The following is a 12,095-nucleotide window of genomic DNA, read 5'->3' on the forward strand; positions in this document are numbered from 1 at the left end:
GGGGTCTGGACACCATGCTTTCACGGGACATCTAGGTCAACTGGCATAACAAAGCTTATTAAGAAAATGTTCTGCATCGTACTTTGGTGAGTGGCGTCTGGGGTCTTAAAAGCTTGCAAGTGGCCATCTAAGATGCATCAATTGGTCCCAGCCCACCTGGAGTAAAGCAGCATGAAGAACACCAAAGACACAAGGAAAGTATTAGCCCAAGAGACAGAAATGGCCACAGAAACCAGAGACTTCATCAGTCTGAGACCAGAAGAACTAGATGGTGCCCAGCTACCACCAATGATTGCCCTGACAGGGAACACAACAGAGAGTCCCTGATGGAGCAGGAGAAAGGTGGGTGCAGAACTCATATTCTAATAAGAAGACCAGACTTAATGGTCTGAGACTGGAGGAACCCTGGAAAGCATGGCCCCCGGATTCTCTATCAGCCCAGAACTAAAACAATTTCCGAGGCCAACCCTTCAGACAGCGATTGGACTGGACTGTGGGACCTAAAGTGATACTCCTGAGGAGTGTACCTCTTAGCTCAAGTAGATACAAGAGACTAAACAGGCAGTTCTATCCGGAGGTGAGATGGGAAGGCAGGGAGTTAGGAGCTGGCTGAATGGACTTGGGGAATAAGGGGTAGAAAGGAGTGTGCTGTCATAGTATGGGGAGAGCAATTAGGGTCACATAACAATGTATGAATAAATTTTTGTATGGGAGACTAACTTGAAATGTAAACTTCATCTAAACTATAAAAAAAAAAAAAAAAAAAAAAAGTTCTCCAACCCAACAGAATATGAAAATTGAAGAATACAACTGAAAAATGCAAGGATCCTCTACATCACAATTAGGGAAAGAACAGAATTAGAATTCAGTGTGGAGAACGTAAACTTAATTTAGAAGTTCACTAATAACTGGTTCTAGATTATAAAAATCTGTCTCTTATGCCATATTCAGTAAAGAGGGTATTCTTCCTATACCATTATGCTATATTTAATTCCAAAAAGAAAATAAGTCTTTATGAAGAGTACTACTTGGAGCTACTCTGTTCTCAGCTACCTAACCACTGTCTTGTTAATTTGAGCTGGGAGTATAAGAAGGACTTGCACTCTAAGTAAGGGTAACCTGAAAACAGAAGAAAGTCACAGGCAGTATCATTCGATCAAACCACTCACACCATAAATCCAAAGGCAAGGTGATAGAGAACTTGTTTCTTATTTTATCCAAACTGCTGACAGTAGCAGCTTAAGCTATAAAGTAACTGCAGATTGCTCCAGTCAGCTTGTATTATTAAATACACTAAGGATGAATAGCTCTCCCTTGTCCCTAGAACCATTCCTTTCATTCTTTTTAATTCATTCAATAACTATTTTGACAGCCAGCCACTGTTAGTAAATAGAAAGTTCACCCAAATGTGTCAGTATATCTGTCCTCATATTTTAAATGAGCTATAATAAGCCTTTGCAGGGGCTGGTTGGCATAAGTGATTTTCAATCAGCTGCTGACTGAAAGATTGGCAGTTCAAATCCACCCAGAGGCTCTGGGGAAGAAAAGCCTAGGTATCTGCTTCTGTAAAGATTACAGCCAAGAAAACCCTATGAAGCTGCTCTACTGGGTAGCACATAGGATTGCCATGAGTTGGGAGCTGACTCAACGGCAGCTAACAACACAAGCCTTTTTGTACTGACAGTTCCCTGCCGAGAAAGCTTGCTTTCCAGCTATCTGCATGGTTAACTTCCTCATCCTTTAATGTCACCTTCTCAACAAGGCCTACCCTAACTACCTCACTCCTTCACTCCAGATACCCCAATCTTGCTATTTTTTCTCAAAGCACTAATCACCCTGGCTGGTGTAGTGGTTAAGTGCTACAGCTGCTAACCAAAAGGTCAGCAGTTCAAATCCACCAGTCGCTGCTTGGAAACTCTATGGGGCAGTTCTACACTGTCCTATAGGGTCGCTATGAGTCGGAATTGACTTGACGGCAATGGGTTTGATTTCTGGTTTTAATCACTTTGGTGGCACAGTGCTTAAGAGCTCGACTGCTAACAAAAAGGTCAGCATTTCAAACCCACCAGCCGCTCCTCGGAAACCCTATGGGGCAGTTTTATCCTGTCCTGTAGGGTCACTGTGAGTCAGAACCGATTGAACTGACTTGACGGTACCTAACAACAACAATGATCACCTAAGATACTACATAATTGTCATCTATGCATATTATTGGTCCCTCCCTAGGAATATGAGCTACATGAAAGTAGGGATCTCTATTTTATTCATTGGTTAATATTAATCCATTGCCATTAAGTCGACCCCCACTCATAGTGACCCTATACGACAGAGTAGAAAATGCCCCATAGCAATTCCAAGGCTGTAATCTTTACAGAAGCAGACTGCCACATCCTTCTCCCTTGGAGGCAGCTGGTGGGTTTGAACCACGGACCTTTCAGTTAGCAGCCAAGCACATATTAAGCACTTATAACAACTTGCAAAGTATGAGATCAGTATTCACAGAATGAGTTTATTAATGTTGGTAAGATGCTCCCTCTAGATAAATGTCACCTATACTTCTACATCCATCCTGACTCTTTTCAAGAGGATATCCCGCTGGTGCCCAGCTACCATTACTGAACATTTTGATCAGAGATTCTACAGAAGACTCCCAATCAAAAAGGGGAAAAATGCAGAACAAAATTCCAAATTCTCATGGAATCCAGACTTTATAAGGAGACAGTGAGGCTGGATGAACCTCCGAAGTGGTTGTCCTGAGATAATCTTTAAACCAAACAATTCCCTGAAGACTTACTTTAAAACCAAACAATAATTTAGCTTAACTAGTAAAAAATGTCTGCCTTGAGCATTATGCTCTTTTAAGAACTACCTATATGGGATCAAACTTACGCTATCAACTCGAAAGGTCAGATAGGAAGGTCAGGGGGAAGTGAGTTCATGGTAATGGGAGAAGAACAATTCAGCAAAGGAGGACAAGAATGGCTGCACAACTTGAATGTAATCAATGTCACTGAACTGTACAGGTAGAAATGTTGAATTGGTGTATGTTTTGCTGTGTAAAGTTTCAACAGAAAACAAAAAAAGGGGATGTCCCAGACACCTCCAACTCAACATGCCAAAACTCAATTCTTCATACTTCTCAAAAACCTGTCTTCCCTATTTTCGTCAATGACACGACCACGTACACAAATGACCAAATCAGAAATCTGAGTCATCCAAGATCCAAAACTTTTCATATCTAATTAGTCACTAAATCTATCACCTCACTAAAGCAAATCAATCTACATTCCCCTATTCCTGCTACCAACGTCTTTGACCAGGCCCTATTCATTTGACTCCCCAGTATAACTGGTATCCCTGCTTCTGGTTTCACCTTCCCCACCCCATCCACCCTGCAAACTGTGGACAGTGTTCATTCTGAAAGACACCTGATTAGAAAATCTCTCAATGGCTCCCTGCATCCTAAAGAATAAAGTCTTAATCCTAAACTTGAGAAGAGGCTCTTTATGACCTTGTTCCTGCCTTTCCAGCTTTTTCTCCTACTACTTCCCCACATATCAACCTACTCTCTGTTCTGCAAGTATGCTATTATTTCTCAACACCACACCTTGGCACATGCTTTTCTCTGCCTATAGTATGTTTCTTCTGTTTATTTGCTTTTAACCATTCACTTATCCTTCACAATTCAGTTCAAATGTCAGGTTTTCTCTTCTCCAGAAAGAATTAAGCTGTGTCCCCTCTGAGCCCCCCAAAACACCCTGCTGATACCTGTAGTACTGTAAAACATCCTATTCTATTTACTTTTCTTTCTCTTCTCCCTCCCAAACTAAACACTACTGTTAAGGCAAGGACTGTATACTTCTTACTCCTTTTGCTTAGCAGAGTAAAAGTATAAATATTAAGTAATGGTCAAACAAACAGACTGTTCATATGACCACTGCATGAGCCATTCTGGGGAACCTAAATATTAGCAGTTTGTACCTCTGCATTAGTCAGAAAAATTCTAGTGAGCACTATTACATTGTTGTTCCTGTCCCACTTATGACACTAAAGTTACTTTGCTTTTGAGCAAAAGGTACCAATGAGATTCCTTTAGGTCTAGCTTCTAAAGCAGTGATTCTCAAGTTTGGCTGCATACTAGAATCATCTAAGAAGCTTTAACAATACCAATCTTAGGCCCTACCCTATGAAATCCCTATTTAATTACCTTGAGATGGGGCCCTGGTACTTTTTTTTTTTTTAATCTTAAGCTTCTAATATACAGTCAGTATTGAGATCCAACTGATCTAAAACAAGGTAAATATAGTCCTGACATCCTAAAATGAAATACCAGAAGCTTTTAAGGGCTGAGTTAAACCTAAAAAACACATATATTTTACATGTTTTCTAATGAAAAGTATTTCAAATTCCAGACAATTAAATCAAAAATGAATTTTAGAACATAATTAGTTGAGGTTTGCTTGAAAAAAATAAGTGACACTGAGGCCAACTAAAACATTCAAAACAGAGCAAAGTACCTACAAGAATTATTGTTCAGTGCTCAGGAAGACATAAATGCAGACAATGGTAGTTAAGAAAGCTAAGAAAATTTAAATACTATCGAGAGATCACTTGAATGTGAATGGTTAATAGTAAAGAGTAAATACCAAAAAAAGAGAAAGGCATTAGAGAAAACAGAATGTACATGAGAAAGAAGACAGAACTGACCAGAGCAGACGATTCACATTACAAAGGATTGGTAAATAAGCCTTGACAAGTATTCAACAAGCTTTCATTTCCTCTCATATGCGCAAGGATTTGGGCTATAAACATTAAAAACACGTAAATCCTTAACCCGCACAATCCTAACGAAGTAGATATTATCCCTAACAGTCCAGAGAAAAACTTGGAGGGTCTGAAAGGTTCAAGTTCCAGAGCCAGGTGGAGTCTGGAGTCAGACTCAGGCCTGCTTGACTTTAAAGCCCAAGCCCTTACCATTATATCACACTGCCTCAGAAAGCATGCACAGAATAGATTCAAGGGCATTCAATGGCACAACAAAGCAAAAAGGCTAGAGGAGGAGCTCACCGAACGCTTTTAAGCTCAGGAGTGAGGGAAAAAAGACCATTCCTGAAAATTAACCTGGCAGTATACAAAACAGATCAGAGAAGAGGCTAGGGAAAGAAGATCACTGATTGCGTCCACAATGAATCATATAATATAGCACTGTTAAAGTACTACATTCTCTACTAGTTTCACAAGTTACTTAGCTTTGCAATGCTTTAAGGATACTTTCCCACCGTACTGTACTAAATACTTAGTAAGGGCTTCTTGACTATCCATCTTAAGTAATTAAGTGAAATTACACAAGTGGACAAAAATACCAGATATCTATGTATAATATTTATAACTCTAAATCTTACTTTACATTTGGATGGAAGTTAGTCTTAACTGGTCAGCCTCCTTCCAGTCTTTTACTCTCCAAATTGTGCTAAAAAAGGATGTCCAATTAACTTTGATAAAACATCATTCATAATGTGAAACTTCCCTGATTAAGAATTTAAATGGTTTCTTATTAATTGACCACAATAAATTCAAACTTTTCTGCCCTCTATTTGCCCCCTTCCATTCCTCTCACCTAACCTATTTTCTCCAAAAGGACCATTCATGCTAGCCTCTTCACCGTGCATAGAGAATGCACACTACCCTGGAGTTGAGTTTTTCCCAAACCGGAATACCTCTTTCAACTTCTAAACGTTTATCGAGGCCCAGCTCTAAATCTACTGTTCTGCACAAAGCCTGTTACCTGAACTCTACAACACTTAAAACAAATTCCAAACTGATGGATGGAATGTCACATGTGACTTACAGATATCTTTTTTCTGGTCCACATTTTTTTAAACAAAATTTATCTCATTAACAATATTTTAAAATTGGAAGCAGTCACTTCAAAAAAAACTTTATTTTCAAGTTTTCTTGAAAAAAATTGGATGTTCTGGCAACACTGGAATCATATTCTCATAGGGCCGCAATCAACTGAAGCTGAGTAGCAGCTGACCCCTTTTGACAGGTTCTTACACTCATTAACGTCAACTGCCTAGCTTCTCAGACCATACCTGCAACACCTGCAATCACTCAAGAAAAACCAATACACAAAGTGTATTGGCACTAGAGTTATGAAGAGGAACAAGACACAGTTCCTCCCCTAGTCTAGCTTAGTAGGGAAGGCAAAGAGAAAAGCAATTACAGTACATATGATAAGAGCTACGATGAAGAAAGTAGATGGCACTTAAGAGCACATGGCAAGGGTATCTAACTGTCTATGGAAAGTTAGGGAATACTCCTTGGTGGTTTAAACAGCTGAACTCTGATCTTTATCAGGAGGAGGAATTATCCAAAAACAGGTAGAGGAGGACTGGGAGATCTCATGTCCCAGGGAGAGGCAAAAAGCCTTTGCAAAGACTTTTCCCCCCTGAGGGCAGAAAAATGTATTCTGAGGAAGTGAAATCAGTTCCATATGGCTAAAGTCCTTGCCTAACCTTCATGCCGGTGTGAGAGAAAAGGCTCAACTGAAAGGGCTGGAGAGGAAAGCCACATTTTAGTTAAGGTCAAGAGATGAAAGAGAATTTCAGTAACAAGGCTGAGTATGTTAAGAGTTTGTTAAGCATGGAGCAGAGGATGCAGAGCACAGCTGGGTCAGGTTGTTGAGGGGTGAAACGGGTAAGAAAAGGAGGGAGAAGCAGTAATAGCCTAAATCAAGGGAGAGGAAGCACAAAGCAGCATAGAGATGAGGGTATAGCATAGAAGACCAAAGGGGCTTACATCTTGGGCGGTAACCAAGGATAACAGGGATGTGAAGCATGGTAGGTTTGGCTGGCCACAAGTTTGCCAAGAGAATTAGTCTCAGCGGTCCCCTGGTGGACAGGGAGGCATTCAGACCTCTCAAAATTCAGCCGCGCCCTGGATGGATTGTACTTCGGTCTCTCTAGAAGGCATCCACTTCAGTCTGGATTGATTGTGCAGGCTCCAGGAGAGGCTTTTGGTTCCAGGCTGCTGGCACGCAGGCTCCCAGGGAATGGTTAGAGGCCTGGTCTGTGTGTGCTGGTGGGTAGAAGTTAATAAGTATAAACCAGGGCCTCGAACCGGTTCATTCCGGTTCAAACCCCTGCTGAGAATTTGCATTTCTAACAAGTTCCCAGGCGATGCTAAGCTGCTGCTTAGGAACCAATTCTGAGAACCAGAAGTAGAGCAATGAGTCTCAAAATTATACATAAGAATCACCTGGGGATCTTATTAAAATGTAGATTCTGATTCACTATATCTGTGGTGGAAATGCAAATTCTTAGCAGGAGTTCGAACCGGAATGAACTGGTTCGAAGCCCTGGTATAAACTACCTTGCAATATTTTCTTATTTTTCTGCAGAAATGATGGGCCGGTTTATGGTCTCTTAGGGAAAAAAAAGCAGCGTGTGCCCATTATCGATTTACAGGAAGAAAAACGTGTCAGGAAGTCCAACATTTGTCCATACCAATACTCAAGGTGAGTCATTCTGTAAGTCCAAGTCTCCCCAAATTAGCTTTGTCTCCCCAACTAGACTGAAATATCCGCCAGAAAAAGGCCTGTTTTATACTTTCTTGTAGCTCCCAAAGTGCCTTTACCGAGCTGGATACGTCCGACACATTCAAAAAAAATTACCGATCTCCTGACTGATCTCGGATCACTGAAGTTACCTAGCTTAGTCCTCTCTCTGCATATTAAGGCGCTAAAAAAGAGAACCTGTATCTTAAACCTAACACTTTCCTTTATTTAAAACTCCACCCCCATCCGCAGGGGCAGAACTGTTGTACGGTTCAAGCAAAGCGGTAGATTCCAGGTCCCGCCACAGAAAATGCCCGCCCGTCCACCCGTTCCCCAGAGTACAACAGCCCGTGCGCCAGTACCTATCCACTTCTTGGAAGACTAAAATGCGCTCACCGACTCTGGGCCGCCGGGAGACCCCGTAAATGTAGTCGCCCGCTCCCTGCCGCGCTCCCCGCAAGGCACTTCCGGCGCACGCAAAGACGTCAGCAGAAGCGCCCGCCTCTGGGCTTCGGGGTCTAGGGTTCTTACGCGTCTGTGGCGCGGCTACCGAGAGCCAGGTGGAGGCGGAGCTGCTGATACCTTTTCGCTCAGGCGCCTGAACTCTTCCAGGACCCGTGATGCCTGATGCCGAGGACGTTGCGTGGGGCGAGGAATAGTCGGGGTTGAGCCTCAGCAGATCCTAGGGCCCACCTCAGTTGAAGGTAAACACCTCCCCAGCCGCGGCCTTTTTCTCTGCGGGTCCTCTTCCAGACCTGGCCGCCAAAACGATTTGCCACTCACGCCGTCTTTTTTATTCCATTTATACCTTTGCTTATCCTCATAGTTCTCACTGGGAACGTCTAACCTATAAATAATTTCAATTGAGAAACTTTTAAAATGCGATCTATCGATGTTGAGTTCTTGAAGTTTTCTAAATCATTTCAAAAAACCCAACCATCAAGCAGTTTTACCATTACTTCGCGAGTTGCGTGCTTTAGAATAAGTATTTCACCATTTGTGATAATTGGTTTACCTCATCTCAGATACACACCACACATGCCTTTTTAATCGAAAACTTGAACTTGGTTGAGTTTGATACAATTTTCACAAATAATTTTTTGTAAAAGATGTGAAAATTAAATACAGGTTGTACTTGTAAACTCAGAAATATGTATACAGGTCAATATCCCTCAAGACGCTGAACCTGTTCATGTAACAAAATGTGTCATTTCGTAATTTGGCAATAACATGATTTTAAAGAACTTTGCATATGTCAAATGGAAAGTCTGAAATTTCCTCTTAGCAGTATGCCAAAGAAAAATATTAAGACAGTCAAAAAAAATACCCAAACATGGTATTCGTGAAAATCAGCTGCTAAGGTTCTTTTTGAGCTCCCAGGTTCTTTCTGACATGGATGGGCAAGGTACTGTACGTATTAGAAAGAACTTCTTGCCCTTACTTAGCTGGAGGGGAGGTTAGAGTAGGCTCAGGGTTTTTCCTGCATCTGCTGAAAATCCACAGCCCCAAACACAGGAACCATTAGAGTAAAGATTACTTGAAAGAAGAACCAGAATATTTTTAAGTGGTGTGTTATGAATTGAATTGTGTGCCCCCAAAACATATGTTGTAAATCTTAACCTCTATGCCTGTGGTTATAATCCCCTTTGGGAATGGGATGTCTTTATTATGTTAATGAGATAGGATTAGTGTAGGGTGTGTCTTAAATCAATTTCTTGAGATATAAGAGAGATTAAACAACAAGTGAAAGAAGCAGAGATGGGGGAAGACATATGTCAAGCCACATGAAGATCACCAAGGAGCCAAAGAATAAGGACCTTCCCCAAAGCCAACAGAGAAGGCCTGCATCTAGAGCCGGCACCCTTAATTTGGAGTTAACTAGCCTCCTTAACTGTGAGAAAATAAATTTTTTAAAACCATCCACTTGTGGTATTGCTGTTACAGTAGCACTAGATACCTAAGACATGGTGGCTGGGGAAGAAGGAATTTTTAAATTCACTCAGTCTTTGTTCCTAACTATTCCCAAAATGTAAGGAAGGCATATAAATCTGGAATAATTGTATCAGTAATTGGCAATATTGGTTTTACTTGGAATGAAGAACACCAGGTTTAGATTGCTTATGGTTTTTTTTGTTTTTCCTTTTTAGAAATGAGTGGTGGATTGGCTCCAAGTAAAAGTACAGTATATGTATCCAACCTGCCCTTTTCCTTGACAAACAATGATTTATACCGGGTAAGTTGTATTAGTACATCTGTGGGATTCTATTTAAGATACAGGCATCTGTTCAAGTAGCTTAAGCAATCAGTTCTCTGTGGCAAAATTCTTGATAAGTACATAATAATGCACTTAAACCATCACTCTCAATGACCTCTGTTGCAAACATGAATAAGTGAAAAAAAATTAGAAATTTGTAATTTCCAAAGAGGATTTACGGTGTCTTTATGTAGAATAACAAGTTATGTATAAACAAAGAAGATACAGCTACCATAATGAAGTGGGAGCAACTTGTGATAGACTAATTTTCCTTGTTTGGCTTTTGAAACTGGTAGGGGGATGGTGATATTTGGAGGGAAGGGCTGCTGAAGGCAGTGATCCTTTCCTAACCCTAATATTTTGAAAGTAAACCTTAACTTTACATACTTGGCAGAAGCTTAATATTTTAATAAATTTTGTTTTCAGTTCAGGATAGGAATAATTGAGAGAAAAGAATCTTTTCCAACATCTTTTTTCACCTCTTTACCTTACAGAAAACAAAATTTCTTTTTTTTTCTTAGCTGTAATCTGTGTGTGTGTGTGTGTGTGTGTCTGTGTGTCTGTGTGTCTGTGTGTCTGTGTGTCTGTGTGTGCGCACGCGCTTTAGTTGAAAGTTTACAGAGCAAATTAGTTTCTTACTAAACAGTTAATACAGATTGTTTTGTCACGTTGGTTGCCAACTCTGAGATGTGTCAACACACTCCCCTTCTCCACCCCGGGTTCCTTGTTTTCATTCGTCCAGTTTCCCTGTCCCTTCCTGCTTTCTCATCTTTGCTTTTGGGCTGGTGTGCCCATTGGTCTCGTATACATGCTTGAACTAAGAAGCACATTCCTCATGTGTGTTATTTTTGGCCCTGTAGACCTCTCATCTTTGGTTGGAGGGTGAACCTCAGGACTGACTTCAGTACTGAGTTAAAAGGGTGTCCGGGAGCCATACTCTGGGGGTTTCTCAAGTCTCTTTCAGACCAGCGAGCCTGATCTTTTTTTTTTTTTGGATTTTGAATTTTTGTTCTATATTTTTCCCCCTCTGTCCAGGACCCTGTATTGTGATCCCTGCCAGAGCAGTCGGTGGTGGTAACTGGGCACTATCTAGTTGTTTTGGGCTCAGTCTGGTGGAGGTTGTGGTAGTTGTGGTTCATTAGTCCTTTGGACTAATCTTTCCCTTGTGTCTTTGGTTTTCTTCATTCTCCTTGCTCCAGCCAGAATGGGACCAGTAGATGTATCTTAGATGGCCGCTTGCAGGCTTTTAAGACCCCAGATACTACTCACCACAGTCAGATATAAAACATTTTCTTTATAGACTATGTTATGCCAGTTGAGCTAGATGTCCCCCGAGACCATGGTCCCCAGCCCTCAGCCCAGTAGCTTCATCCCTCAGGGCATTTGAATGTGTGTCTGTGAAGCTTCTATGACTTTGCCCTGGTCAAGTTGTGCTGACTTCCCCAGTATCATATACTGTCTTACCGTTTGCCAAGGTTACCACTTACCTACTATCTAGTTAGTGTTTTTCCCTCCCCACCCCTCCCCTCCCTTGTAACCATCAAAGATTGTTTCTTTCAGAGAACAAAATTTCTTACTGTGCCTGTCTGCAAATGGGTAGTTGAGAGGAATGGAATGACGTGAATCCTTTTTTTCAAGTGTGCCCTGTTTTATCTGCTGTTTTCAATAGATGTTAAGTAAAGCAATGCTGCATGGGTGAAACATGGTACTTGATTAATTATTTAATTAAGGTAGCTTGAATCTCAAAGAATGGAAAAGTGAGCTTTAGCTTTCCTCTTTACATCAAAATAGGGACATTCCTGTATTTATTGAATACTTATTATGGTGTTCAGCTTTATTCCAGATATTAGAGACATACCAGTGAACACAAAGTCAAAAATTTCTCATGGAGCTCACAGTATTGTGGGAGGAATAAACAGTAAGCAGTATAAATAAGTAAAATGATATATGTTATGATACATTCTTTGATGGTTGCGAGGGTGGGGAGGGAGGGTGATGGTCGTTCACTAAGTAGATAGTAGACAAGAATTATCTTAGGTGAAAGGAAGGTTAGCACACACTACAGGGGAAGTCAGCAGAACAGGGCTAAACGAAAGCTAAGAAGTTTCCTGAATACAATCAAATACTTTGAGGGACAGAGTAGCAGGGGCACGGGTCTGGGGACCATACTTTCAACGGACATCTAGCTCAATTGGCATAACAAAGTTTATTAAGAAAATGTTCTGCATCCTACTTTGGTGAGTGGCATCTGGGGTCTTAAAAGCTTGCAAGCAGCCATCTAAG

General features: G+C 41.0%; 2 protein-coding genes across 17 annotated transcripts in view; one reads left to right on the forward strand and one right to left on the reverse strand.

Moving 5' to 3' along the window:
- PPHLN1 (periphilin 1) overlaps positions 1 to 8,038 on the reverse strand; it is a 145,342-nt gene extending 137,304 nt beyond the window's left edge. For 2 of the 16 annotated variants that reach the window (XM_004384570.3, XM_023738862.1), the window contains exon 1: positions 7,955 to 8,010. Coding sequence is in view for 5 of the 16 variants with exons in the window: in XM_023738863.1 (XP_023594631.1) it covers positions 6,802 to 6,841 (40 nt within the window). In the remaining 11 variants the exon portion in view is untranslated. The other 14 variants (XM_004384573.3, XM_023738857.1, XM_023738860.1 and 11 more) reach the window with 12 other exon arrangements.
- Positions 8,039 to 8,077: 39 nt separating this feature from the next.
- The window catches only part of ZCRB1 (zinc finger CCHC-type and RNA binding motif containing 1), a 20,963-nt gene continuing 16,945 nt past the window's right edge, over positions 8,078 to 12,095 (forward strand). The window contains exons 1-2 of the mRNA XM_004384574.2: positions 8,078 to 8,262; positions 9,706 to 9,791. Coding sequence (XP_004384631.1) covers positions 9,708 to 9,791 — 84 coding nt within the window. The 5' untranslated portion in view covers positions 8,078 to 8,262; positions 9,706 to 9,707. The remainder of the gene's footprint in view (positions 8,263 to 9,705; positions 9,792 to 12,095) is intronic.

This window comes from Trichechus manatus, unplaced genomic scaffold (assembly GCF_000243295.1).
Source record: "Trichechus manatus latirostris isolate Lorelei unplaced genomic scaffold, TriManLat1.0 scaffold00123, whole genome shotgun sequence".
Taxonomy (NCBI): Eukaryota; Metazoa; Chordata; class Mammalia; order Sirenia; family Trichechidae; genus Trichechus; species Trichechus manatus.